General features: G+C 37.1%; 1 protein-coding gene across 18 annotated transcripts in view; it reads right to left on the reverse strand.

The window, feature by feature from the left end:
• LOC103469399 (ankyrin-3-like) overlaps positions 1 to 27746 on the reverse strand; it is a 67368-nt gene that overhangs the window by 9234 nt on the left and 30388 nt on the right. For 7 of the 18 annotated variants that reach the window (XM_008417165.2, XM_008417133.2, XM_008417093.2 and 4 more), the window contains 25 exons: positions 27575 to 27673; positions 27343 to 27441; positions 27176 to 27248; positions 26973 to 27023; positions 26219 to 26345; positions 26044 to 26122; positions 25853 to 25956; positions 24061 to 24096; positions 22412 to 22636; positions 21001 to 21099; positions 20368 to 20522; positions 20064 to 20275; positions 19474 to 19681; positions 19111 to 19207; positions 18773 to 19001; positions 18467 to 18592; positions 18254 to 18376; positions 18096 to 18128; positions 17987 to 18008; positions 7330 to 15906; positions 6613 to 6690; positions 3955 to 4086; positions 3354 to 3494; positions 3058 to 3268; positions 2656 to 2728 (listed from right to left, as the gene is read on the reverse strand). In XM_008417165.2, coding sequence (XP_008415387.1) covers positions 2656 to 2728; positions 3058 to 3268; positions 3354 to 3494; positions 3955 to 4086; positions 6613 to 6690; positions 7330 to 15906; positions 17987 to 18008; positions 18096 to 18128; positions 18254 to 18376; positions 18467 to 18592; positions 18773 to 19001; positions 19111 to 19207; positions 19474 to 19681; positions 20064 to 20275; positions 20368 to 20522; positions 21001 to 21099; positions 22412 to 22636; positions 24061 to 24096; positions 25853 to 25956; positions 26044 to 26122; positions 26219 to 26345; positions 26973 to 27023; positions 27176 to 27248; positions 27343 to 27441; positions 27575 to 27673 — 11409 coding nt within the window. The remainder of the gene's footprint in view (positions 1 to 2655; positions 2729 to 3057; positions 3269 to 3353; positions 3495 to 3954; positions 4087 to 6612; positions 6691 to 7329; positions 15907 to 17986; positions 18009 to 18095; positions 18129 to 18253; positions 18377 to 18466; positions 18593 to 18772; positions 19002 to 19110; positions 19208 to 19473; positions 19682 to 20063; positions 20276 to 20367; positions 20523 to 21000; positions 21100 to 22411; positions 22637 to 24060; positions 24097 to 25852; positions 25957 to 26043; positions 26123 to 26218; positions 26346 to 26972; positions 27024 to 27175; positions 27249 to 27342; positions 27442 to 27574; positions 27674 to 27746) is intronic. The other 11 variants (XM_017305042.1, XM_008417128.2, XM_008417111.2 and 8 more) reach the window with 8 other exon arrangements.

Genomic DNA, 27746 nt, shown 5'->3' on the forward strand with positions numbered 1-27746 from the left:
AGATGAATCATCTTCTGAATACAACTCCCCGAGATCCGATAAAGATTCTGATTGTGATTTTAAGGAAATACCTCGAACAACCTCTGCACACGTCAGAGGCCTCAATATAGAGAGCGGTGGAGAAGAAGCTACTGTTACACCTGAAATTTTGTAATGGCCATATGTCAAAAGCGTGGTCTCTGTATTTCTTTCAGGGAAAGTTACCAATTTACTAGAGTATTTGGAATCTAAATCAGGAGAACAAGAGAGTGTTGAATGCAGTTTGTTTTCAATCTCTTCAGTTGTCTTTGTATGATTAAAATTGTTAACACTTTCTTCAGTCTCATTTTCCTCAAATATTGATAATCTTTTGTTTGACAGTGTTTCGGGTGTATTCTGAAAATGTAATATATATCTTGGTTTTGTTACCAGCTCAAAGACTTTTATTTGTTTTTGCATTGTTGCTGTTTCAACAGAATTATTTGTTTTATATGCTTTTGTGTCTTTCTTTTTAGCTCCCTTTTCTGCAGAGTCTCCCTCCAGATCTGCATCCATACCTTCTGTTTGCCATATATTTGCCACATCAATTTCTTGTTGACCTAGTACTGATACCATTTTAGAGGACTGTGGCTCAAGAACAGAATTCCAGGAACACATGTTAGATTCTTTTCTATCCTTTGGTGTTTCGAGTTTTATTTTTTCACTTCTTAAATATGAGGATTTTAACTTTTCACTTTCACAAAACACTTCTTCACTTATGTTGTCAGGTGCTCTTTGTTTTTCCTTTTCTTCTATCTGATCTCTAGTCCAGTCATTAGGATATGGCATAGGAGCACTTCTAGAGGATTTTAAATTTACACATCTCTGAACACTGTATTGTACACATGGAAAATATGACGGAAGATTATCATTTGACATGGTCCAGTTTGTTGGAGACTGACTATCTGAATTGTCTAATTGTTTTTTCAAGAATATATCTGGATACAACTTCTCACTGTGCATAATAGCATGAAAACACTTGATCATTGGTGGGGATGTTTGGTTCTCTCCTGAATAATGTAAGAAGTAATCACAGTATTGACTCCTCAGTTGGGAGCGAGTTGGTTCTGAGAATATGAGATCAAGAAATGAGAAGCTGCACTGAGAGGACTGAGATTCTGGCGAAAATGGTCTACAACCTCTCTCTGTTCCTTGATTAGAGGTTAATAATTCTGGTGAAAATACTTTTCTATCAAGTAATGTAAACTCTATTAAAGTATCATCACTTTCAATTTCTGAAGACACAGGTGAGAGAGTTTTTCTTTCTATCCTCTTATGTGAAACATCTGAAACAGCTTCAGAAAGCTTAGCTGCTTGAGAGTTTGAGGACAGTGGCCTACTGCAATTCCATGACTCAAAAGACTCTGAAAAATAGGAAGTTGAAATCACAGGCACTGTGAACTCTTCTGGACATATTCTTTGTTCATCTTCAGATGTCTGTGTGTGCAATGTGTTCTCATTGTAAATCTGATTAATGTCTGTTGAGCTACATCTGTCAGACATTGCAGAAAGTTCTCGACAGCCTTCCCATGTGTTGGAAAAGTCTACAGGTAAAAACCATTTGGTACCTAGTGGAGAATCAGGTGACATTGCTCTGTAATCGCTAATCGACATGACAGATTCAGGAGATGATTGCCTGGACACACTTGTGTTTGTCATCCATATGTCATCTTTGAAAGGGTCTACTTCACTAATTGGTGAAAATGAGTCATGCTGTTCCTTAGACACCAAATAATTAGGAGTGAAAGGGCAGAAATCTAAAACAACAGATTGTGAAGTCTCAGTTATTCTATCATTTTCAGGTTTAATGTGTGAGAAAAAACCTGAGGGAGTAATATCCAGCTCAGGAGTGTGGGATGTTTTAGATTTAGTGTCAGTATCTTTATATTCTGGAAAAGGACATAAATTAGTACGTCTATCAGTTGAGTCACATGTCAAATGAGTGCAAGTACACTTTGGATGATTATATGGCATATGAGTTTGAATTTTCAGTTTTTTGTCAGATTTCACCATGCTGAAAACAGATTCACTGGACTTAATATCATCTTCATCAATAAAGGGTATATCATCCATTTGTACTTGGTCTTTTGGATTTTTGTTCTTGCATGACTTGACAGCTTTTACTTCCAAGTCCAAACTTGAAACATGTGGAATCTTGTAATTAGTATGTAGTACATCATCAGGTTCCTTCTGAGGTGCCATACTTTTTTGTGCTACATCTGTGGTGTCATCTTGAGCCAGAGTTGACTGTGTTACCATGGTTTGTGATATTGGTTCATAGAGTCTTCTTTGGCTAGTTCTAGTCACTTCTGTAATACCAAGCAAGGGAGTGCAGTTGAACTCATCAGAAAGCTCAGTAAAGTCACTTTCGACTTTGTCTGATTCAGACAGGCTCAAACTGAAGTCTCTGATAGAAATGGATAATGGTCCCTTCATAACTTCTGGTGACTTGCTTTCCATATCCTTACAAACACACTGCATCAACAGTGATGTTTGACAATAGTCACCTTTGAATGAGAGGCCAGTTTGGCCAGATCTGAGGCAATCCCCTTCATTACAACTTGAAACTTGCTGATGTTTCACCTGAGATGCTTGGCTCTTCAGTGTTGCTTCTTTTGTACTGACTTGTGTACTTACTTGCTCATCTGAGTGACTAGTGGATTCTTGTGCAATCACATCCTCTGAGGTCCACAGATTAGGGTTCAGTTCACTGTTGGGAGAAAAGAATAGGCCAAACAGCATGGTTTTGATTACAAGATTCAAACATCATGAATAGATAATTACTAGGAATGTAATGAAAAATCCAGATTTTGAGAGGGGATGGACCACAATAGGCTTATCATAACAATAGGCTTATCATAACAATATAATATTATTTTAAGTTGGAAAACTTGACATTTAATTTGTCTTGCAAACTTAAGTGTTCTAAAGTTTTAAGAGGGATTTCTTAAATTATATGCCATATGTCTGTAGAAACAGTTCACATTTAAATTCCAACCAATTTTGCTGAGTCAATAATAATTCTAATTATTGATTTACTGTGGGATTTCGGACTCCTCCAATAAGTCTCCGTGCATGCTTTCTGAGTGAGTTTGTCCTGCAGGTTCTGCCCATGAAGGAATGTCCAATAAGGAGGCAACTGAGAGGTCTTCTTCAGACACAGCTGGGGGTGGTCTGCGGTCTGACTCTACCCTCCTCACAATTCTTGGGCTGTCTGTATCCTCTTGCACTGAAGATAGAGCTACTGAGACTGGAAAAAATAGACCCTGGATTAAAGTACATGTTAACATACATAATAGAGCTAGGTGTTTGAAATGACTTAAAGGTTCTGTTACCTTCACTGTGGTCAAGAGTCTTTTCTATCTCTGCATATGTCCTTGATGTTTGCTCTTGAACTGACTTGTTCATCTGGGTTTCAATAAGATGGACTATGTCCATCCGATTGATCTTCGTTAGTCTTTTTATCAGGCTATCCTCTGCAGAAAAAACATATATTTTGTTTAAACATTAAGAATTGTGGATAATGGATTAAGAAATTCTTTTTGACAATCTCCTAGCAGGAATACAACAGAAACAACATTCCTGTATGCGTTCACTAGGTCCCAGGAAATAACAACAATAGACCAACTCCAATAAGCCTTTGCAATGCTTTTGTTGCACATTAACAATGTTTAGCAATTGTATTTACAGTATTCTCACTGACAAAGAAACATCACATGTTCTTTCACATTCAGTTAACAACTATGTGATGGCAAGAGTGACTTAAAAAATAACTTAAGAAAAAAATTACTTTTTGAGCAGTAACGCAACAAATCTGGCTTCTGGTGTCTTAAATGTGCAGTGCCTAAAGTTTGTAAAAATAACTGCCATAAAAAAAAAAACCCAACTAGAAATGTTCAAATTAAAACATGTAATACAATTTTTAAAGGTAAATACCTGTAGCGTGTTTGCCTTCACGTTCAACCCATCGTTGCAACAAGGCATGGCTCTGCTCTTGCAGGGAATTAGGATTCTCTGTTCTGACTTGCTGAACGTCATCCTCATTGAATTCCAGTTCCCTTGCCAGCTCTGATGTTATTAAAAACAAAGGAACAGACAAAAAGGTTGAAGAAACATACTTGTAGTAAATACAGTGAGTTTTGTTTTGGTAATGTGGACATAGATATGACATTGATTTAAAAGTAGACATTGAAATGCACTGCATGAAAACAAACATTTTCACTCACTGACTGCCATTAAATCAGATTAAACATCTCATGTTATCTATTTGTAGTTACTAATTACCAGAATAATTAGAAAAAAATAAAATTACGACAATTCTGTGTTCTCATTCTTTTTACTTGCATACTACAGATGAAACGGCACCTTCAGCCATTTACAAATTATATGTACAGATGAATCAGACTTCTGGAGGACTATAGGTCCTTCTCTGACAACCTGACATTTTCATATTAAAATATTTCTTTTAATATTCCTTTATATCCTAGAAGGAAGCTGTGTGTTTGAGATGTTCACTTACATATACATCCTCAGATATCCCTCCAATCAATTCAAATGTTGTAAAATAGCAGAAGGATTAGAAGCTTACGAAGCCACTTTTATCTGGGCTTTTCCAATTTGTTTAAAGGCATAATATTTTAGTGTAAACTTCTTCTCCAAAATCATTTTGATCTTTCATGACTAATATTTAGAGAATATAAATAATTTAGCTAAACCTAATTACCTTAAAACATGAAACATTTAGTTTGACCTAAAATTAATGAAAAAAAACCCACAGTGTACGTAAACATATTTTTTCAACTTTTGGCTCACTGGTCACATCATTAGGTACATATTAAATTGCATGTTGACACTGATAATGAATCAACAGATTACATGGAAGAAACCTAATGGATTTAAGTCTCAACACAGGTTGAAGGCTGTTTGGGAAAGGTCAAACTGAGCATCAGAATGGGTATAAAAGGAGATTTACGGGGATTTAAGGGGCTTTAAAGCTGGTATGGTTGTTGTTCCCAGACGGTTGAGCTGTGCATTGTAGAAACAGCTGGTTTTGCTTTATTGATGTTAAACGTTAAATAAGAAAGAGCACACTGGTTCAAGACAGTAGAAAGAAAAGCTAAAACATATACAAAAGTACATAAAACAAAGGCTCAGGCTGCTGATAGTGATGTAATGGTGCGAAGATATATTTTTTTGACAAACTTTGGGCCCCTTGGTGCAAATGGACAGTATGTTGTTGCAAACCCTTTCCATTCCTTATAACCAGCATGAGTACATGCTGGTTATAAGGAATGGAAAGTACATGCCAGCATGAGTACATGCTGGTTATAACCAGCATGTACTCATGCTGGTTATAGGCTTTGATAAATTATGTATTAACATATTAATATAATCTTCTCAAGTCTGTTTCTTAAACATGGCATGGCAGTGAGTTTACAGTAATCCAATAGACACACAATCACTAGCTGTCAATCCAGTAGAGTATTCTTTGTGATATGGTGGAACAAGAACATCACAGTAATTGTATAGTTAATAAATCTGCAGTAACAACATGATGCTATGGAGGAATATGAACCAAAAATGCTGGTGTTTTGTGAATGTCTATGCTATGAAGAATTAAAGATCCATGGCAGTATTGTATAAAGTAAGGAATTTATTTCATGACAAAGCTTTATTTATGTTATATAATGCAATAATTGCTCCACACCTGACTTACTGTATTGAAGTCTGGGGGAAAGCATGTAAAACAATTACAAATCCCATTTATATTTTACAGAAACGAGCAATAAGATGTATCACCAGAAAACATTATAATCACCCATCAAATGCTTTATTTTGTCAATTGAAATTATTGAAATTTTATGAGTTGGTTGATTACAATATTTTGCAGGTTATGTATAAAGCTCATAAAAGCTTATTACCTCTTAATATGCAATTAAACTTCGTTAAGAGAGTAAGTAATTACAATCTTAAGGGTATAGAAATGTTTGTAAAGCCCAAGATTCGAACAAATTTGAAGGACCGATGTACATCAGTACAAGGTATAAGATTGTGGAATAATCTGGAAAGTGATTATAAAAATGCTGGCTCGATAGATATATTTAAGAGAATGATAAAAGTTAAGTTGTTGAAGACATATACAATTGTATAATGTGCAATCATAGCAATTGTTGCACAAGAAGGAGTTGATGTTTCTTTTTTGTTATGTTTTATTAATTGAAAACTATCATTGTTTGAATTTGTTTATTTTGGAAAAAAGGGGCAGATATTAAGAATTTTATTCTTCTTCTGCTACCTTTCATTTTATTTGTGTTTTGTATATTCTTTTTTTTGTATGTATAGCATCTGTTTTGTTTTAAATGAAATGAATAAATTCTATTAAAAAAAAAAAAAAGTTCAGATGCCAAACGGGACAGGGCCTCAATTTGGTGCCAGTAGGGTTTAGTTAATAAAGCAGACGGTTAATGTGCCCTGCTCCATTTATGTTACTAAATCCATAAACATGTTTCTAAAAAGAATCTATTGTGTTTGCTATCAATGCATTGACATCGTTTCTTTGTAGCAGTAAATAGCTGTAGAAAATGAATGGCTTACCAGTCCAGCTGAAGCCAAGAAGATCTGCAATGATTGCTAAAGTTTCTTCTTTCCTGTCAGTGTCATCCTGCCAGTCAGCTAAAAGATTCAATCATAGCCAAAACATAAATGGAGATGTCCAGCTAATGAAGACGCCAACTCTTTTTAACAGTAAATGCAACATAAACACATTACATAAAATATCATTCTGGATAAATACAAAATGTGATTTCCTGAGGAATCTATGCTATAGGCTGTAACGTCAATGAGGACATGTGATGTCTATATGGATGATAACACAAAACTTGGTTTGCTTATGCACAGTTACTACCTAATCACATAAACAAAACCAAACATGCTTGTTGGCCATTAGTGTAAGCAGTGTTGTTAATGTGTCAGTCAATATATGCAAATGGTTCACTGAGTTGATTAACATTAGTAAAAGTGGGTTATTAGTACATAATCCCAACATTGCAATAGACTTGTATCAAAATTTTCTAGTTTCAGTCTTAGAATTGCTTTGTCCTCAGACACAGCAATAACTTACCAAATGTAATACCCACGTGCACATGGACACAAACAAAATAAGGCAACAATATAAAATGGGAAGAAACAAATCCCAATGTTGAAAAAATAACAGTAAATGGGTAATGGAGAGAATCTTCTCTAAAAAAAAAAACGGATCTCGTTGCTGAAGAGAGAAGATAGATCAAAAGCCTAATTCATCTCAAACCATACCTGATGTAAATTCTGGAGTCTGATCATCACCGATTCTCTGCATCTGAGTTTCCACTGTGTCATCCCAGGCAGGCCTGGACTCAAACACATCCTCTGTTCCGCAGGATGGATGTACAACTGGCAACTGACTGCCATCAGAATCTGAACTTTGGGAGGCTGGGATGTCATATGTAAATATAACAGAATCTGAACTCATGTGACTAGTGCTGCTCATTTCATCGGTCTCTAAAGAAGACCTCACAGATGTTTCATTTATTGGAGGAGAACTTGAAGAAATCCAATCAGCTAAAGCTTTCTCCTGGATAATGGTAGTAGGTTTGGAAGGAGGAATAGTTAATATATTAGAGGGTTGAGTACTCTCAGAATAACTCCTACCTTCTTTACTAAAGGCCTTAGTTGTGTTATCCTCAGATCTAGTTCTACGACTAAAAGTTAGGATTTCTCCTGCTTCTCGAACTTGAACAAGCTCTGAAAGCTGTGGTTCTCTCACTGATATTTCCTCTCTATCTTTGGGGGTTTCTTTGAAATCCAGGGGTGGGGGTGAGCGTTGATGATTTCTCATTTCTATGACTGAGCATTGGTCTTCATCTTCATCAAGCTCATCATCATCATCAGATGATGAGGAATCTAAAGAATTCTTTTCAGATTCAGCAGATGCATCTAGCTGAAGGTCAGCTATTGTGCTGTCCAGATAGTCCAGCCCAAGGTTTTTGAGACTTTCAGCCTCTGTTGAAATATCTGTAAAAGCATTTGGAGAGGTAAGGTTGGGGTTTGTAAGGCTACACAGATCCACATTTTGAAGCGATTTCTCAAGCTTTGACTTTTCAAGAGAGGCTTTTGTCGTACTTTTGGATTCAGGACTGGATGTTACATCACAGATATCTGGAGTTAGCTGTGATCTTGGGGTCCCTTGAAGAGTTGTGTCTGAAGCAGTTGTTTCCAAAACAGCCTCCTCAACTGGATATTCCTCGACATGAAAGAATGAATATGATTCCTCTTCCTCATCAAAGGCTCTTCTTGTCATATCAATAGCTCCACCCCGAGTCATTTCAAATAGCTTTCCTTCCTGAAACTGAAATGGACTGGGGCTTTTCTCCCCACCTGGTGTCTGCACAATTATTTTTTCAGGTTTTGTTGTGTCCTCCAAAGTGTCAAGAGGCACTTGTTGCTCACCCTCAGTATGTTCCCTTAAGGTCACATCATCGTAACTGCAACATAATGTGACGTCTTCTACTTCAATAGTTCCGTAGTCCTGGGGTTCATTGTTAAACTCTGAATCATCTGTTAATACTGTCTCATTTGCAAAGCCACTGGATAAGGTATGTTCATTTCTCACAGTGCAGGGAAAAGGTGCTTTTGCTACTTGAGAACTCACACCTTCTCTCATGTCTTTGTGTATTTCTGCTACTTGGGGCACAGAGACACTTCTCTCAGGTTCCTCTTTCTGACTTGAAATTACACACAGTGAATTTTCAACTGGCTGATTAGAGCTTTCTGCTACTTGGTTTTCAGAGCTTTGGTGTAGCACATCTGTTAAGGAAGCCCTTGTAGCTGGGCCAAAATTTAGATCCACTGCACTTTCATCAGATAGAGAAGGGACATCTACCAATTTGTCTTTCTTCACTTTGGATTCATGTTCCATTTCATCAAATGTTTTGATCTTTACAGCTATTTTAAACATCTCCTCTTCTGGAGTGTGTTGTTTATTGGTGGTGTCATTCTCACTGTCATTACTACCAAGAGAGTCTTGCCTAATGAGTGTGTGAACACCCTCGTTTGACCACATACTGAACCCAGTTAATTCATGTGTAGACTGATCATCCATCACTTTACTATCCACTTGTGGGATTACAGTCATGTTTTCTTGTGTAGTGTTGCCAGATTCCTCTGTATAAATGGATTTATCAGAAGCAAAACAAGCTTTGAGCTGGGAAGCATAATCTTCATACACAGCTGTCTGTACTGGCATTTGAAATGGTTGTTCCTTTGGTTGAGTAGGACTTCCTTCAAGAGAGTCTTGACATGGAGATTCTTTAGTGGGGCTTGGCTCAATGGAATCGGGAGACTTTGATGATCTGTCTTCCATAAGAGGACTGGACTCTAATGAATCCTGATGGCATGGTTCCTGATCCGAGTCATCAAACCCCTGAGTCTGAAGGCTGCCTAAATCAGATGGTCGTTTTAGTGTGCTATGAGTACTTGAAACTTGAAAAGACCCCTGTATGTTGAGATGTGATGAAGAAGCTAAACTTAAATTATCTTCAACCTGGTCTTCTGAATCATCTTTCGCAAGTTTTACTTCCTTACAGCTTTCACTTACCAGATCTTCCTCAAGATGACTTTGACTTGTCACTGGTTTATGTTTGAAATATTCATCGAAGTCACTACTGAGATGGGACAACATGCCTGACATATCTTTCTCAATTACTCGCTTTTGTGGGCTTCCTTTTCTCTCCATATAAACTTGTTCAAATTGGGCCTCTGAAAAAGATGATTGTGTTAGTTCTTGCACTACATCTGGGTCAGCCTGAACACTTTCCTCTTCCTTAGGTTTGTCTTCTGAATGATCTTTTACCAGTTTTGTTTCTTTGCAGCTCTCATTTACCAGATCTTCCACTGGGTGACTTTGTCTCGACACTGGTAATTGTTTGAAAAGTTCATCCAGGTCACTACTGAGATGGGACAACATGCCTGACATATCTTTCTCAATAACTGGTTTTTGTGGGCTTCCTTTTCTCTCCATATAAACTTGTTCAAATTGGGTCTCTGAAACAGATGTTTTTGTTTGTTCTTTGACTACATTTGGGTCAGCCTGAACCTTTTCCTCTTCCCCAGGCTTGTGTTCTGAATCACCTTTTGCCAGTTTTATTTCTTTGCAGCTCTCATTTACCAGATCTTCCTCTGGATGACTTTGTCTTGTCACTGGTATTTGTTTGAAATGTTCATCCAGGTCACTACTGAGATGGGACAACATTCCTGACATATCTTTCTCAATTACTGGCTTTTGTGGGCTTCCTTTTCTCTCCATATAAACTTGTTCAAATTGGGCCTCTGAAACAGATTGTTTTGTTTGTTCTTTGACTACATTGGGGTCAGCCTGAACATTTTCCTCTTTCCCAGGCTTGTCTTCTGAATCATATTTTACCAGTTTTGTTTCTTTGCAGCTCTCATTTACCATATTTTCGTCTGGATGACTTTGTCTCGACACTGGTATTTGTTTGAAATGTTCATCAAGGTCACAACTGAGATGTGACAACATGGCTGACATATCTTTCTCAATTACTGGCTTTTGTTGGCTTCCTTGTCTCTCCATATAAACTTGTTCAAATTGGGCCTCTGAAAAAGATGATTGTGTTAGTTTTTGCACTACATTTGGGTCAGCTTGATCACTTTCTTCTTTACCATGCTTGTCTTCTGAATCATCTTTTACCAGTTTTATTTCTTCGCAGCTCTCATTTACCAGATCTTCCTCTGGATGACTTTGTCTTGTCACTGGTATTTGTTTGAAATGTTCATCCAGGTCACTACTAAGATGTGACAACATGCCTGACATATCTTTCTCAATAACTGGCTTTTGTGGGCTTCCTTTTCTGTCCATATAAACTTGTTCAAATCGGGCCTCCGAAACAGATGTTTTTGTTTGTTCTTTGACTACGGCTGGATCAGTCTGAGCATTTTCCATTTTCTCAGTCTTGTCCTCTGAATCATCTCTTGCAAGTTTTATTTCTGTGCAACTCTCATTGACCAGATCTTCTTCAGGCAGATTTTGTTGAGACACTGGCATTTGTTTTATATTTTCATCCAGGTCAGTGGTGAGATGTGACAACATGCCTGACATATCTTTCATGATTAGTTTTTGAGAACTTCCTTCTCTCTCTGTGAAGACTTGTTCAAATTGGACCTCTGAAACAGATGATTGTGTTAGTTCTTGCACTACAGCTGGGTCAACCTTAACATTTTCCTCTTCCCCAGGCTTCTCTTCTGAATCACCTTTTGCCAGTTTTAATTCTTTGCAGCTCTCATTGACCAGATCTACCTCAAGTAGACTTTGTCTTGTCACTGGTATTTGTCTGACGTATTCATCTATGTCACTACTAAGATGGGACACCATGCCTGACATGTCTTTCATGATTATTGGTTTTTGTGGACTTTCTCTTTTTTTGACATAAACTTGTTCAAATTGGGTCTCTGAAACAGATGGTATTGTTTGTTCTTTGATTACAGCTTGGTCAACCGTGACATTTTCCTCTTCCCCAGGTTTGTCTTCTGAATCACCTTTTGCCAGTTTTGTTTCTTTGCAGCTCTCATTTACCAGATCTTCCTCTGGATGACTTTGTCTTGTCACTGGTATTTGTTTGAAATGTTCATCCAGGTCACAACTGAGATGTGACAACATGGCTGACATATCTTTCCCAATAACTGGCTTTTGTGGGCTTCCTTTTCTCTCCATATAAACTTGTTCAAATTGGGCATCTGAAGTAGATGTTTTTGTTTGTTCTTTGACTACGGCTTGGTCAATCTGAGCATTTTCCATTTTCTCAGTCTTGTCCTCTGAATCATCTCTTGAAAGTTTTATTTCTTTGCAACTCTCACTGACCAGATCTTCTTCAGGCAGATTTTGTTGAGTCATCGGTATTTGTTTGACATATTCATTCAGGTCACTACTGAGATGCGACAACATGCCTGACATATTTTTCATGACTGTTGGATTTTGTGCACTTCCTTTTCTTTCAACGTTCAAATTATGTTCAAATTCATTCTCAAATACAGATGTTTGTGTTTGTTCTTTGACTACAACTGGTTTAGTCTCAAGGTTCTCTATTTTCTCAATCTTGTCTTCTGAATCGTCTCCTGCAAGTTTTATTTCTTTGCATGTCTCATTTATCAGATCTTTCTCAAGATGACTTTGACTTGTCAATGGTTTTTTGATGATATATTCATTCATGTCACTACTGAGATGTGACAACATGCCTGACATTTCTTTCTCTATTGCTGGCTTTTTTGGGTTTCCTCTTCTCTCCACATAAACTTGTTCAATTTTGGCATCTGGGTCAGATGCTTTTGTTTCTTCTTTGATTACAACCTGGTCCGTCTGAACATTTACCTTTTCCCCAGTCTTGCCCTCTAAATCATCTCTTGAAAGTTTTGTTTCTTTGAAGCTCTCAATTACCAGATCTTCCACAAGATTTATTTGTCTTGTCACTCGTGTTTCTTTGACAAGTTCATCCAGGTCACTGCTCAGATGTGACAACATGCCTGACATATCTTTCTCAATTACTGGCTTTTCTGGGCTTCCTTTTCTCTTATCACAAACTTGTTCAATCTGAGTCTCAAACACTATTTGTTCTTTGACTTGAACTACATGAGTCTCCGAGTTTTCCTCTCTGTCGCTTGAAAAATCTCTTACTAGCTTTATTTCTTTGCATTGCTCATTTATTAGATCTTCCTCAGAATGACTTTGTCTCATCATTGGCTTTTCTTTGAGATATTCTGCTAGGTCACTGCTGAGATGTGACAACATGCCTGTCGTATCTTTCTTAGATACATAATATTCTGGATATATCTTTCTTTCCGTATGAGTTTGTTGGCATGGAGTCTCCAAAACTGAAATAGTTCTTTGTTCTTTCGGTGAAATCACAGCAGTCTCTGAGTTTTTCTTTTCCTCCATTTGTTCTTCTGAATGATCTCTAGACAGTTTTACTTGCTCATGGAGAACATCTTCCAGATGGCTTTTTCTTCCCACTGGCGCTTCTTTAATGTATTCATGAACATCAGAACTGACATGTGAAAACATACCTGACACATTTTTTTTGGTTTCAGATTGTTGTAAACTTGCTCCTTCTCTTTTGTATTCTTGTATCAACCTCAAATGGCCAATTTCCTCTGTTGTGTTTTCAGATGCACTACTTTCACTATCTTCATATGTTTGGTCTTTTTCCAGTTCACTCTTTCGTTTTTCACCTGCCCCCATAACTATATTTTCCTTTGTCAAAACTTGTGTTCTTTCACCCATCGATGTTTTTTTATTTTCGTTAGATGTTGATGCTAAAATGTCTTCATCTGTTTCTTCAAGTACATCTGTTTCTTGACACTCCTGATCAATTTTATGTTTTTCAAAAGACTTAATCTGTGGGCACTGATCCAAATCCTTTCCCATTAACAACAGTGTCCCTTGCATGTCCTTTTCTGCTGCAGATGCTTGGTAAGATGTTTTCTTCTTCGTCTGGATTTCTTGAAGTCCTGGGTCCCTGATGATGGCTTCTTTTTCTTCTATGTCAATTTGTCTATAAAATATGTTGCTTCCATAATCAGCCAATACATCTGCCTCAAAAATATTCTTTTCTTCTTTGGTTTCACTTATTGAAAGACTAAAAGTCTTTTTATTTCTACTTTGGTGGGTGTCACAAGTTTGTATTTCTCCTGACCTAGAAAAGGAGGAATCAACACTCTTGTCTGAGATTTCATCCTTGGGTGTCCCAGGAAGGTCGGAGCTGATGTCTCCCACATCGCAAGGACTGTCAAAGTCACCAGGTGATTCGTCCCCTTCAAGGGCCAACGGTTGATAATTGACATCTGAAACTGTATGAGTCTGTCTAAACAGCTGATATTCGGGATTTTCTTCCAGTTCAGCCTTTATGTCAGCACTGAAGTCCTCAGAAGGTCTGCGATCAGGGCTGATTTGCATTTCCTCAGATAAACTCCTAAAAGTGCTTAAGAAGGATCCATCTAACTGCATTTTCCCTGGGCTTTCCTCTGACAAATCTGACGCTTCTTTCTTAAGGCTAATATTTGTATCATTGAAATCCATCCTCTCCATTTTTTCATCAGTATTTCTAAAATAGGTCACATCAGAACTTTGTTGAGATTCATTTTTAAACTTGTTCTCTTTGTTTACTGGTTGGTGAACTGGAGTAAGGGTTGGAATATCCTTCTGTGTTTGAGGAGCTGCAACATCACTGGTTTTAATATTTTGAATGTGTCCATGTTCAGCTGAAGGGTCCTGGAATGTTTTCATTAGTTCTTTCACAGACACAGTGGGCTTACCTTGCTCCTCACCTTGGCAACAGATATGTACTGTCTCGCTTTTAACAGAATCAGGACGTGGAGCTGTTTTTCCAAAAAGAGAACCATCTGAAACTGCTGCTTCCTCAGATTTACGTCGCACAAAATCTGCTCTTTCATCTTCTGTGCTGTCATATAAGATGGGGTCATCTTGTGGACTAAGAACTGTGAGGCTCTGGTCCTGGGATTCAGATTCAGACACAAAATGTGTGTTAGAAGACGCTATGTCTTTGTGTTGTGAAAGTCCTGTGGTATTTTGTGGGAAATCCTGTTCTGATTGGAACATTTTCATCCTCTCCTTCACAGACAGTGTCTCTTTGTCTTGCAGCTCTTTGTCTCTGCACTCTGCCAGTGGGCTCTCATTTCCAAAGTCATATTGAACTGTATCAGAAAACTTTACTGTTTTACCATTGGAAGGTCTTTCTGATATCAGTATGGTCTTCTCAGTCGTGTTTCTGATTGAGCTAAATTGTTCGTCTTTCATGTCCATCTTATCCACTTTATTCACATCCTCCTGTTGACTGAAAATGACAGGAATCTCATAGGTTGGACTCTGCTCTGTTGTGAGTGTCTCTTCGGTATCTGTAAGCTTGTATTTCAATGTTTCATTGTGAGAAGAAAGTAGTGCCTTATGCTCAAAAAGCCCATATTTACATTTTGATGGGTCCTGTCCAGTCTGAAAGGCTTTCATTAGATCCTTCACTGACATAGTCTCCTCTAATCTTTCTGTCTGAGATCTAGGAGATTTAGGGGATTTGGGAACTTGTGGAAGTTCTGGCATGACATCGTCTCGTTTCATTGGGATGATGGAAGATTTCTCTGCACATGCTACACCTTGACTAGTTTTTTGCATGTCCTCCTGTTCAACTTTGGTTTGTAAAGCCTTAACCTTGTCTTTTATGGACCCTATCGGTGTCTCAATAATTAAAGGAGAAACAGGGGGCTGAATAACTGAGCTAGCTGAAACGCTCTCTTCAAGAATAACGTCGCCATCCAAAGATTCCTCAGAGCTCACCCTTTCCAGCTCCCCCTCAGAGCTGCTACACCTAGACAGCTCTCGTTCTCTAAGCTTTTTCCTTATAGGTTTTTTGATATTTGGGGGACGCTGTTTGCTTTGTAGTGCTGTTTGCAATATAGTATCTTGACCAGATGTGTCTTGGACAAGGTCTTCTTGTGAACTACGTCTCACAGCAGGTTCAAAGTTTTCTCCCATGTCTGTGCTGACTTTCGAGACCATGGCTGTCCTTTCTTTCACTGACATACTGCTATAAATGAGGTTCTCTTCTTGAATATCTCCAGTCTTTGCAGATCTATCTTTAAAGTGTTCCACTGCAGCAAATGACTCTTTTTCAACCAGCACTACAGCTCTAGCTCTCTCCTCATAGACATCTATTGGAAATACTGCAGATATTCTGACATCTGATATGTCAGATAGAAGGTCTGGACTTGCAAGAGTTGCAGGATCAAGTGGTTGATTAGTTCTCAGTGAGAATGTCTCAGACTCAGATTCATCATCTTCAAAGACAAAAAGTTTAATAACCAAAAAGGGAAGATAACATATGGGACAAATCAAGTGGGAAAGAGAGACATTAGAAAATCGTCATCAAGACAATGCCATTAAATATCCATCTTCAGTTGACAGTGAAAGAAGAAGTCTGACAGGGCAGAAGATAAGAAAATCTTGGATAAAAGGCCCAACAGGGTAGTAGTCCAGAAAGGTTTGAAATAAAAAAGAGGAGCAACAGCATAAGCAAAAGCCAACAGGAGAAAAAAAATAAGGCAGGTAAAATGTAGACAGGAACAATGAGAATCTGTTGTGTTTTCTACACGTTTTGGAATCTAACATGAACAAAATAAAAAAGCACAGATGTAACAAAGAAACCTACATGTGAAATGAACAGACACGACAGAATAGCAAACATCGTCAAGCCTACTTTTGAAATAGTCATGTATGACTATAATATTACATCTTAGGTATGAATAGAAGAGAATTACAGTGCAACTGAAAAAGGAGGTGCTGTATAAACCAAGCAATTCTATGTCACTGGTAATTTGCTGTTTTAAAGCATCAATCTCAGCTCAAGACAAAAGTAGCATCATAGATCGATACCTGTTGTGAAAAGCATAGTTATATTTTTATTTAGAAGAACTGCAGATCTATATTAGACAATAGTTAATTTGAAAAAGGTTACGGTTTTGTGACTTTATGGCCCATACAAAGAAATGATTGCAATGTAAAATAAAACAAATGAAAGTGGGGAAATGTTCACTTGCAGCTAGCATTCAGTGCAAGGAAGATTAGATAAAATGTGTGATGTTAGTTAGAATACAGTTTTGTACATAGTCGGAATTAGAGAACAAACAAGATGGTATTGTTTATTAAATGCAACCCAAAATTAGAGAAAATTGAAACATAAAGTTTTTTTTTTAACAACTAAATAATGATTTCTTCATTTAAATTTACTTTAATTTTATTGGACATAATCTATCCAACAAAGCTACATTAAAATAAAAATTATTTGTCAGTAAAATTTTTTTTTTGCCAAACTATACAACCTAGCAGCTGTTTACAGTAAAAAAAAGTCAAATAATCAATTAAACAGCTCAGCATAGCTAATAAAGAAAGTTTAATTATTGGAAAATTTGAATGACTATCATAGTTTCAAAATTATTCAATTCCTTAAAGCATCTTTAGTAGAGTACCATTTAGTCATCATGATCTGCTGCAAACATGATGCATCTCCTTATGGACAAAGGACTCCACTTTACTAATATCCTTAGATTTGAGTACTGCCACTGCGTTTTGCAAGTCCAGCCTGAAAATTTCAATGTAACTCAGATACAAAAGGCCATTCAAGTATCTTCCAGGATATCTTGTGACATTGTGACAGGTTAATTAAGTGTGCAGTAAAATCATTCAAAGTAAGTGTAACATAATTTTTTTAATATATTATTATATTGGCTTAATCTTATTTTCAGAATTTATTTTAAAGCTTTTTTTATTATTTTTGGGTTGTATTTCTGGGTAGGGCAAATAAATATTTTTAACATGCTGCTAATAAAACAGATGAACGCATGCAAACAAACAAAAAGAGGTCAAAATGAATACTTTTTATATTTTGTTAGGACCAAAATAATTGTGCTCTTAAATTGACTAAGTTCTTAAATTGAATTAATCAAAGTCATTTTAAGCCAAAATGAAAAAAGTATTGTTTTGACCTTAACCAATGATTGGCTGTTAGAAAAATCTAGCCAGTGAAAAATGAAAAATGCTAAGAGATGGAGAGGGTTAGTAAAGTCTGCAGTGAGGGAACACAGCCATAGCATAGCTGCCATCAAAAAACATGTTACTACACACTGTTAGTGGAGCCAGACAAGAAGCACGGTTCTCACACTAGTCTATCACACTTAGCAACCAACAGTTAATGAAATGTCAGTTAATGGACTGTTCTAAGATTTAGATTTCTTTACAACAAATAACTGAACAAAATTTGGTCTCAGTTAAAGGTATGTATCTAATCTTTCTGTTTTTGTCTAAAAAATTAATATACACGTTTTTTAAATTTGGAATAAATATCACTGAATAAAAACTTACATTTCTTCTCACTCTTCTCACTCTGAAAAGAAATAATTTAACAGTCATTGTTATGGCCTTGTGATTTAATATTTTTTAATTTGAAACAGCACACAAAACATTTAAATACCTCATCTTCCCCATCTTGATCTGAGTCAGACTCCTAAGGAGAATAAAAAGAACAACATTCAAGTCTCTATGCTACTAGAAAGAATGCATACTTCCTAGTTACGCATTCATAGAATATAAACCAATTATAATTGTTCCACTTTAGATATTTACACTCACTTTTGAGTATGTTGGAAGAGTGATGTTAAGGTTGCAGATGGCATTGTGATGAAGGCTTCGGTATGTGCGTGGTTCTTTAGTGAAGGACAATCGTCCACAGGGCTCCTGGGCAGTGTCACGAATCTGATCATTGGAGACATTATTGAATTTAGAACACATCCATAACGATCCAAAAAGGCACTTCAGAAATGTTAGCTTGTTGTATGATCATACTTTAATAAAGAGTGCCAGTCTGTTCTCTTTAAAAGCAAAGAAACTGAACACATGGTGCTGTCCACTCTTGGTAAGGGGTACAAGGTTTCCGAAGCAGTCTGCATATATGGGTTTTCCCTCCAGCACCTGTATGTAGATAATATGTGAAAATGATATGAAATATGATCATCTTTTAGTACAACATTAGGAAAAAAAAAAAAATCTTGGTTGTATTTAGTTGTCAATAAAAATTGTCTTCTATCATTTCTTATCCTATAAAACCTTTTCTCAAAGATTTCCCTCATTTTAAGTATTCATTAACCGCACCTCAACGTCTCGGCTGCGAGCTACTTCGGTGAAGTTTTCTTGCTGTTCCAAGGTTTTGTCCATCTTGTCATCTGTCATGCAGAAGCACCGCAGCCGTGCCTCAATGGGGTCCAGCGTTTTGGCAAAGATGACAAACTTAGCCATGTAGGGTACGCAGATGATTTCTCTATAGAGCTGTGTCCCAAAATTAACAGACTCCTGGGTCTGTCTGCAGTCTATAAGCCAGAACCTGTGAATTTCAGTCAGTAAAAAGCATTTAGTAACCAGAAGACTAAATAAGGAGCTTACAAAACAACTTCAGTCCACACCAACAACCTTCAAAAGAGTCGCCAATTTACCTTGCTGAAACATTGGTGGTGAAGGAAACACACTGGTTAACAAAGGTGAGTGGTGTGGAGCCGGTGATGTCTTCCCACTGTGCAGGTGTGGTTCCACCTAAAACACACAACAAGTTACATGAGGTGTAACATCAAATTTGATGCTATTAATAATAGAATGGTTATATAAAAAAAAAAAAAACGCTTTAATGGATAAAAGCAAAGACAGCAGTTCATACACCAATAAAAAACAATATAAGTTATGATTTTAGGTGTTTTATAAGTGGTTCACAATAAATAAAACAGATGGGTTTTTTAACAGGTATTAAGTTGTTATAATTTCAAGAACTTTACTATAATAGCTCAGATTATTTGCCATGTTACCTGTTATACTGCAGAGCAAACGTAGAGTGGGGGTCTCCCCACTGAACATGGCATTTGGCCCATCAGTGTTGGAGCTCTTGGGGATTGGAATTGTCATGGTGATTGGTTTGTGAAATTTCCTCCGTCTGGGTTCTAATGTAACAATTGGGCTAAAAGTGGCTTTGTTGCCAAGACTCTTTTTCACCAGCTCCACATCAATAGGCTGAGCCTAAAAAACAAAGAGAGGCAAAATGTGTTAATAGTGTTCTGTAAACATGAAGTGGCTTACTACTGCTCCACAGTGTAAACTGTAGAAACTGATGGTAATAAAGCATATGGAGGCAGTATGCAAATGTGTGCATATAAGCAGGTAAACATTGTGATCACCATAGGCAAGCATAATCATAACGAAATGTAGCATTTTATATGATGTGAACAATTCATTTGTCTTCAATCTTTAACTAAATTTGACAGGTATTTTTGCCTGGATATTCTGAATTTCATAGTGCTATTAACTAAGCTAAAAATACTGACCTACATTTCCTAATGAATAACACAAAGTAGCCATAAATCATAAAGTGACCAGACAATTGCTCCTTAAATTAACGCACCTGTAACCCGACTCTGATCTTCTTAGTGAGGGCACCTTCAGGGAAGACAGCCTGAACCTGGGGCACAAGGGTACTACTGAGCACGCCACCCTCAGGACCAATCAGATGGCTGTCCTGCTTTATCCTCGATACCACCGCGAAGTACTGAGGGAAGTCTCTGGTGATGATTCGGCAAATTCTCTTCTTTTCAAGCTCTTCGGGGGAATCAAGCTCTATGAACGGTAAAGACAAATGATCCCCCTTATTATTTACTCACTTTACCCATTCATAAATGGATATATGGATTATTGCCATCGTTTCTTACTTTCATCCATGCCATTAAGGATCTGGTTCAGCTCTTCCTCAGTGAAGTCACAGTGGTGTTCTTTCCAGTTGTCTCCGGTTTCACTCCGCAAGATCACAAGTTCCCTCTCAGTGCCCCGAAGAGCGGCAAAATGGGGAATCTCTACAATCACAGGCCTGGTGTGGAATTAAGAGGTGAAACAAACGGGAAAAAAACTAATTAGAAAATATAGAAGTCTGACGGGGCTTTTTGGATGTAGATACAATTAATGTTAAAATAAACCATCTTATAAGCAATCACATAAAATCAAAAAGGAATTCATGATGTAGGTTTGAGGAATTTTGATTTCATGCTAAAACGATCATAAGAAATAATTAAAAATAAAGATTACGGACAGCATCAACTCCATATGAGATAAGCAAATGCAACTAAGACAGACATGGAAATAACTGAGCAACCCAGGATCCTCTCGCAACAAGACATTGTTTTGAGTAAAACAAAAAAAAAAAATCTATGAAAATCAAGAAACAGTAAGAACTTAAACATTTTGTAAATAAAAAAGGATGATCTTAAAGTAATCATAGCGGGAAAGAATGAGTGCTCATGTGACCAGGATTCCAAGGTGGCAGGACGCCCCCCGTCCCATGATCCTACCCGAGGAACTTTGTTCCTGGAGGACCCAGCTGCAGGATGCGACTGACCAGGCTCTCGCCCTCATTCAGAGGGGGAGGAGCAGTGGGAAGATGTAGCTTACTGATTCCATACGCAGCACAGAGGAAGGAGTGAAGAAGAAAAATTTGAACACACCACACCACTGAGTAATTCACACTCATCCAACCAGATACACAAATTCTAACAAACACACATACATATATACAAGTAGTGGATTAATTTGCAATGATCTGCATAAGTTAGGAGTCTAATTCAGGCTCATGATCTTTAAAAAACATTTCTGAAGGATGAATTAAAGAAATTCCATCAAATAAGTGAAAGGTTTCTTGATGTTTATCAAAACTTATATTCATATACCCAGCAAGAATAATTATAAATAATCAATGTTTACTTTTTCTCCCAATTACAATAAAGCTGGGGTCTCCAACTTCGAGAGCTACTGTCCTATAACTTTCAGGTGTATTCCTGCTCCAACACACCTGAAACAAACGACATCCATTTGAGTCAGAAATTCACCTAAAAATTGCAGAGCAGTAGTTCTCAAGGATTGGATTTGAAAACCCCGGCGCTAAAGTCCATTTTGTGATGATTAATCGGAATGAAAAAACCCACACACATAATAATAATAATAATTTAAAAAAAAATAAACGCTAATTCTAAACATCACAATAGGTTAGTAATGTTTTTTTTTATTAATGAGAAATAAGCATTCAAAAAATATATATTTTTAAGTTTATTTGATAGGGACATACACACGACAACAGACTGAACAGAACAAGTTTGCGTCAGTGCAATAGCAAGAGCTAAGTAGCAGCACTAGATGGGCTTTTAAACAGCACATCTTAAAACTAGTACAAATTGAAGTAATATTCATTTAAAATAGCACAACATAACACAACAAATACACAAACAGTGTATATTGGCTTCCCAAGTATTCCACTTTTGTCAAAGGTTTATTAGGTCTCTGGTGTTAAAGAAACGGTTTCTCAGGATCATTTTGAGTTATAATTTGAATTGGCTGTGGAATCTCCGTAAATTCCTCGTTACGGATCCGGAATCATTTGAAGTGCTTCATGGAATTTAATGGATTTGGAGGAAAACACATAAACCTTTGTAGAAATGTTATGCAGTAATAAACAGAAGTGACAAAGCAAACACAAAAACCTTTTTCACGACTCAAATCTGGTATATCGGACTTGGACTAGTCAAAAGCATCTGGTTCTGTTTCTTTGTCTTCTTTGAGTCAAAACTCAGCTGTTCTGGGAGTCAGAGCAGCCAAAATAAATCAGCCGAATAAAATTACAAACCTACTTTTCACCTTTTTTGTGTTTTTTTTTTGTGAAAGGTCAAATCTGAGTGTTTGTGGTCATTACGTACTTCGACATTCACCTACCCCAGGAACTGAGCTCCAGTCGGTCCGACCTCTATGATGCGACCAGCAAGCCCCTCGCCCTCCACCATGGGGGGCATGGAAGCCAAGCGATGCCTCTTAACCAGTCTGCATGTTACGCGGGTGGGTGCCGAACACTTCCTTGGTGGCACAATGATCCGTAGGCCATTATGACGACAACCACGCATAGCTCCACCTCTGGCATCTACCATGAAGCTAACCAGGAAGCTAGAGGTAGAGGGCCCAGGAAAGAGCAAACTGAGTTTAAATATAATATTTCCATCAGTTGTTTAGTGTGTTGGTAAATCTCCATGCAAACAAATTGAATGGAGGAGAAATAGAGACATTTACAGTAAATGGAAAAACAAAGATTTTCAGCTCATATTCACATATCTACATATACTGTATAAAAGTCACATGACTTTATTTGTACTACGATCTTAAATTATATCAGATTACATGTTTCCTGTTTTAGGTAAAAATTAGAAGTTACAAACATTTTCTTATGTATTTGACATAATTCTGTTTCACGCCTTTGTGAGATGTTTTTGAAATCATTAAACAAGGTTCTTTCAGTAGTTTGGGGGAATTTTAGACTATTCATGCCGATAAAACAGCTGTGCCATGTTTGTAGGCTGCCTTCTTTACACGCGCCTTTAAATTTGTCTGAATACATACAAATTTACTGATTTACGAATGAGATCAGGCCTTTGTGATGGCCGTTCTATAACATTGGTTTTATTGTCACTTGCATCTAATTTCCATTGAGCGGTACAGAATGGACAGGTGCATCACACAACACAGTCAGTCCATTGATTGGGAGACAGAAAAACATCCTTGCTTGTGTCAAACATGAGACATGTTAGTATGTGAAAACTGCTCGATCTTGCTTTTGGAGAAATAGCTTTTACTTTAAGTAAAAGCTATTTTATTCTACCAGCCTCTGTCGGTAGAAGACTTGTTTCACTGTGGGTATTAAAAAGTTTTACCAGTTAAACCCAGCATCTTAAAATACCCTTCTTAAATAGTTTCATGATGTCACATGAGGAAGGACAGGTGTCTTGAAATACATCTACAGATGGTCTTTGGATTAAGCAATATTTTGTGAGTTAGCCTATCAGAAATGTACAAATCCATGACATCTTCTGTCCTATTGCACATTTGAAGGTATAGCAGTTAAAGTGTATAAAACACTTCCGCCCTTGAAGAAAAAGATACCAAAATCAGTGAAGGAAGACAGACATGCATGTTTTTTATGCAGTCTATGTAAAATGTTAAAGTTGTATTTTTGTAACTTTAAAACCTGGAAAATTCTTGCATGACATTTTTAAACTGAATGTTTTTATACTTGAAAATGACTGATTACTGCTATGAAAACTTTGTTTAAAAAAATAATAAGGCAGAACTAATTTTTTATAAGTACTACAAATATTAATAGTATTTTTCAACCACAGATCCATAGATTAGTAGATTAAAAAAACTCAAAGAATAAAGAAACCCCACAGTTATAGTTTTTATTATTTATTTAAAACTAAATCCAGGTCATATAAACCCATGCATTGATAAACCATGCAAAAAATAGTATGGGAGTGAGAGAGTAATTAAAACTGGACTGAAGTAATCAGATACAAGCACAAAATCAAGAGTATCACCTGCTGTTGTCATGGTCTAGGCATGGAGAGGAACGGCTAGAAGCAGAACACAGCAGTGACACACAGACACCCAAACAGAATCACAAGAGGACAATGGAAAGAAGTAACAAGAGAAAAAGAGAGTAAAGGATGAGTAAAAGTGGAAACAAACCCAACCAGACAAGAATACACACAAGCATACTAGTACACATCAAAAGTGCAATATTTCTTGCCAGTCATCTCTGAAAGTGAAACTCGTTTATAAAATCATCACACATAGAATAAAATAGTCCAAGCATTTGTTTCTTGTAATTTTGATGATTATGACTTACAGATAATGAAAACTCAAAATTTACTGTCTGAGAAAATTAGAATAATGTGGAAAAAAAATTATGGAAACGTATGAAGTCACACCCTATTCAGCAAATTAGCTCAATACACCTGCAAATGTTTCCTGAGCCTCTAAATGGTGTCTCACTCTGGTAGACTGTGTCAAATACAATTGACATACTCTACCGATTGTGACATATCCAGAAGACAGTCAGTGGAAAAGTCCAGAGCCAAGTTTTCAAAATAAATTCTGCATTTCATTTGAAAATCAAAGTCCAAGGGTCTGGAGAAACAATTGAGTGGCACACAGTCCATGTTGTTTGAAGTCCAGTGTGAATTCTCTGCAGTAAGTGATAGTTTGGGGTGCCATTTCATCTGCTGGTGTTGGTACACTGTGTTTTCTGAAGTCCACAGTCTAATGTAATGTTCTAATTTTGCAAGACACAGATTTTATTTATTTATTTTTTTTACATGTAAGCCATAATTCGCAACCAGTACAATTGCAAAATACAAAAGCTTGAAATACTTTACTCTGTGTAATGAATCTTTATAAAATGATAGTTTCACTTTCTGAGGTGACTGATAGGAAATATGATAATATTCAAATTTTTTGAGATGTACTAGTACATGAAGAAAAAAAGAGAGCACACCAAAAATCTAAACTGCTTGGTTATTTCATAATCCAAATGCTGGGGATATGTTGTTAGGACGGAAGTTGGGGCGTTTTCACCAAAGATTGGGTCAAAACTTGAGACCCAGTTTGATATTCATCGGTCAACAGCAGAAATGCTTTTAAAACTGTATGCACATTAATTGTGAAGCTGTGACAGTGACGTCAGAGCTCTGGGTGATCTGACTGGTTGGGAGCGAACAGAGCTTTGTAATGTTCACAGTTTGAGTCACCGCTTTGATAAGACGGGTCTTTGCTCATGTTGCTGTACGTACAAAAATAAAGCAAACATTTGCAAGTGGATACATCACCAGAACCCTAATGTAACTATATTAGATCTAAATGCTTCCTCTCCGGGTGTGTAATTGCTAAATTAATGTTTTGATAGAGAGCAGTATTCTCTCTATTACTTAAAGGTTGTAAAGTTGTTAGATATTGAGTGGGTTAAATGTAGAGACATGTATTGCTTTTTGAGCATTTAAATGAAAAATTAGAACCATTTCATCAGGCCATTTTTTTCTCAATGTTCTTATGGTGCTGGTATTTGAAGCTTGTTCTTTTATGCTAACAAATATATTTGTGTATTTAAGTGTATTGATCTAATGTTAGCATGATGCAAAGTAAGCTAAAACATTTATTTTAGTGTATGACTTGGTCCAGAAAATGCTGTAAAATCACTTTGACAAATGGGTTCAAAATGAACGGGAATTTCTTGCATGTAGCTTTGTAAAACTACATCAAAACAAGTACAACGTTTCATAAATTCAGTAAGGTATGGGAATTCTCTAGGTGTGAGGCAGTGTGTTCCTATACCCTGAGTGCAGCAGACTGGAAGACAGCATGACATTATCGAGATGTTCAGCACCCCAGCTCAGACGGAAAGTTTCCTTGCCGTTCTCTCTAGACAGTGTTGATACCTAAAAGACAAACATCATCTGGTCAACTGGATTTTTAAAAAGACAGTCTAATAGAGTCTTGCAGGATGTTGCTCCATGTTCCCCCACCTGGTGGCTCGTCAGTATGTCTTCGAAGAGAACGTCCTCCCTCTGATGAAAGCTTTGGTGAATAGGAGTGTGCTGGGATCTGTCGGAAAGCCAAAACTTTTAACTATAGTTGGAAAGTGTAGGTGGTGTGGCATCCCATGCATTGGTTCTCATTCTGCATATATGGTTTTATCACCTGTCGAAGTTGTGGCTCATATAACTGAAGCTGTCCAGATAATGTCCTGGCAGAGAGTCGTCCTGCAGTTTCCATATGTCCTCTGCTCTCAGGTACTCCGCACCGTCCCCTGTCATTGTGTCCTCACCTGGAGACAGAGGCAGAATCATATCGTTAACAATATAATGAGAAAAATGATAATGTGAATTACTATTAATCTTATTACTAACCATTGTCTGAAATATTTATGAACACTAATGCACAGTCTTTCAGGATCTAAAGCAACAAAAGTATGATTGGGACCTATTACTTTTATCCACCTTTAACACTGTTGTGCTTTTCTCGCAAAGCTCAAACCAGTTTCATCAGCAAGCCCCCACAGTTTTAAGTCCTTATTTTTCAAATGCCAAACATTTCTTCTAAGTTATGAGCATTCCAAAAAGTTTAGTGGCCATCACAAATTTGATGTCAAATCACACAAACCTCATGACAAGATATAATTGGTGTAAATTAGTGCATGCTCCAATTTTCATCAAAACTATCCATAATCTGTTGTTATCAACTTCATAGTAAAATGGAATTCAACAGTAAATTCAGTTAGTACTGTGGCATTATGGTCATAAACACAGGAAAAAAAGACAGTGAATATTTAAAGAACTTAAAACTCCAAACACACCCAGGTATTATTACAGGGCCTAGTAACCTAAAATCCACTTTGTTTATCTTCAAAAAAATGATGTATCACTGCACACCATGCTGACAGAGCATATAGTACCTTCCAGTGCTACTATCATCTCAGAAAATGCTTCATCTTCCACCTTCAGAACTATGGGACATATATTTTTAAATGCATGTGTCGACAAATACATAATTCCTGTCTCTGACTAAATTAACACAGATTGTATCTTCTCTGCAGCCTTGGTTAATTAAATTCATTTTTAGGTGTCAGTCGTTACATGGACTTTTGATGTAACTCACCTTCCTCATCCGATACATCTAGAATCTCTGTCATGGTCTCTGGAACGTTGAGTTTATGTTTCTCTGTCACCGTCTGCCATGGCACAGGCAGAGAAGGTATGGTACATCAAACAAAGGTTAGATTACTAAAGATTTGCTTCAGATGTGTAACGATAGCATAAACTCACAGTCGTGGTGGTGATGATCTCTTCTGTAACCACTTTCAACGTGTCAACCACAGAGATGTAACCCAGGCGTTTGGCAATGGACAGAGCAGTGTTCCCGTTCTGCCAGAGCAAAGAGACAGGAATATTAAAAAAGCAGAATCATGATTAATATTATCAATACGTAATAGTATGTGGGATTATCAATGTAATGCCAAATATGAGAGTCAATGAAAGGCATAAATTTCAGTCTTACTACTGTGGTTGTGTTGGGTTTGGCCCCATGTTGCAGCAAAACATTAATTATGTGTGTGTTCCCTTGTTGCGCTGCCTGGTGAAGTGGTGTGTAACCATTCTGTAAACCAAAACAAAAACACAAAGGACAATTACATTCAAAGGCTTTACTATCACAATGAAGTCAATACAAA

This window comes from Poecilia reticulata, linkage group LG1 (genome assembly GCF_000633615.1).
Source record: "Poecilia reticulata strain Guanapo linkage group LG1, Guppy_female_1.0+MT, whole genome shotgun sequence".
NCBI classification, from domain to species: Eukaryota; Metazoa; Chordata; class Actinopteri; order Cyprinodontiformes; family Poeciliidae; genus Poecilia; species Poecilia reticulata.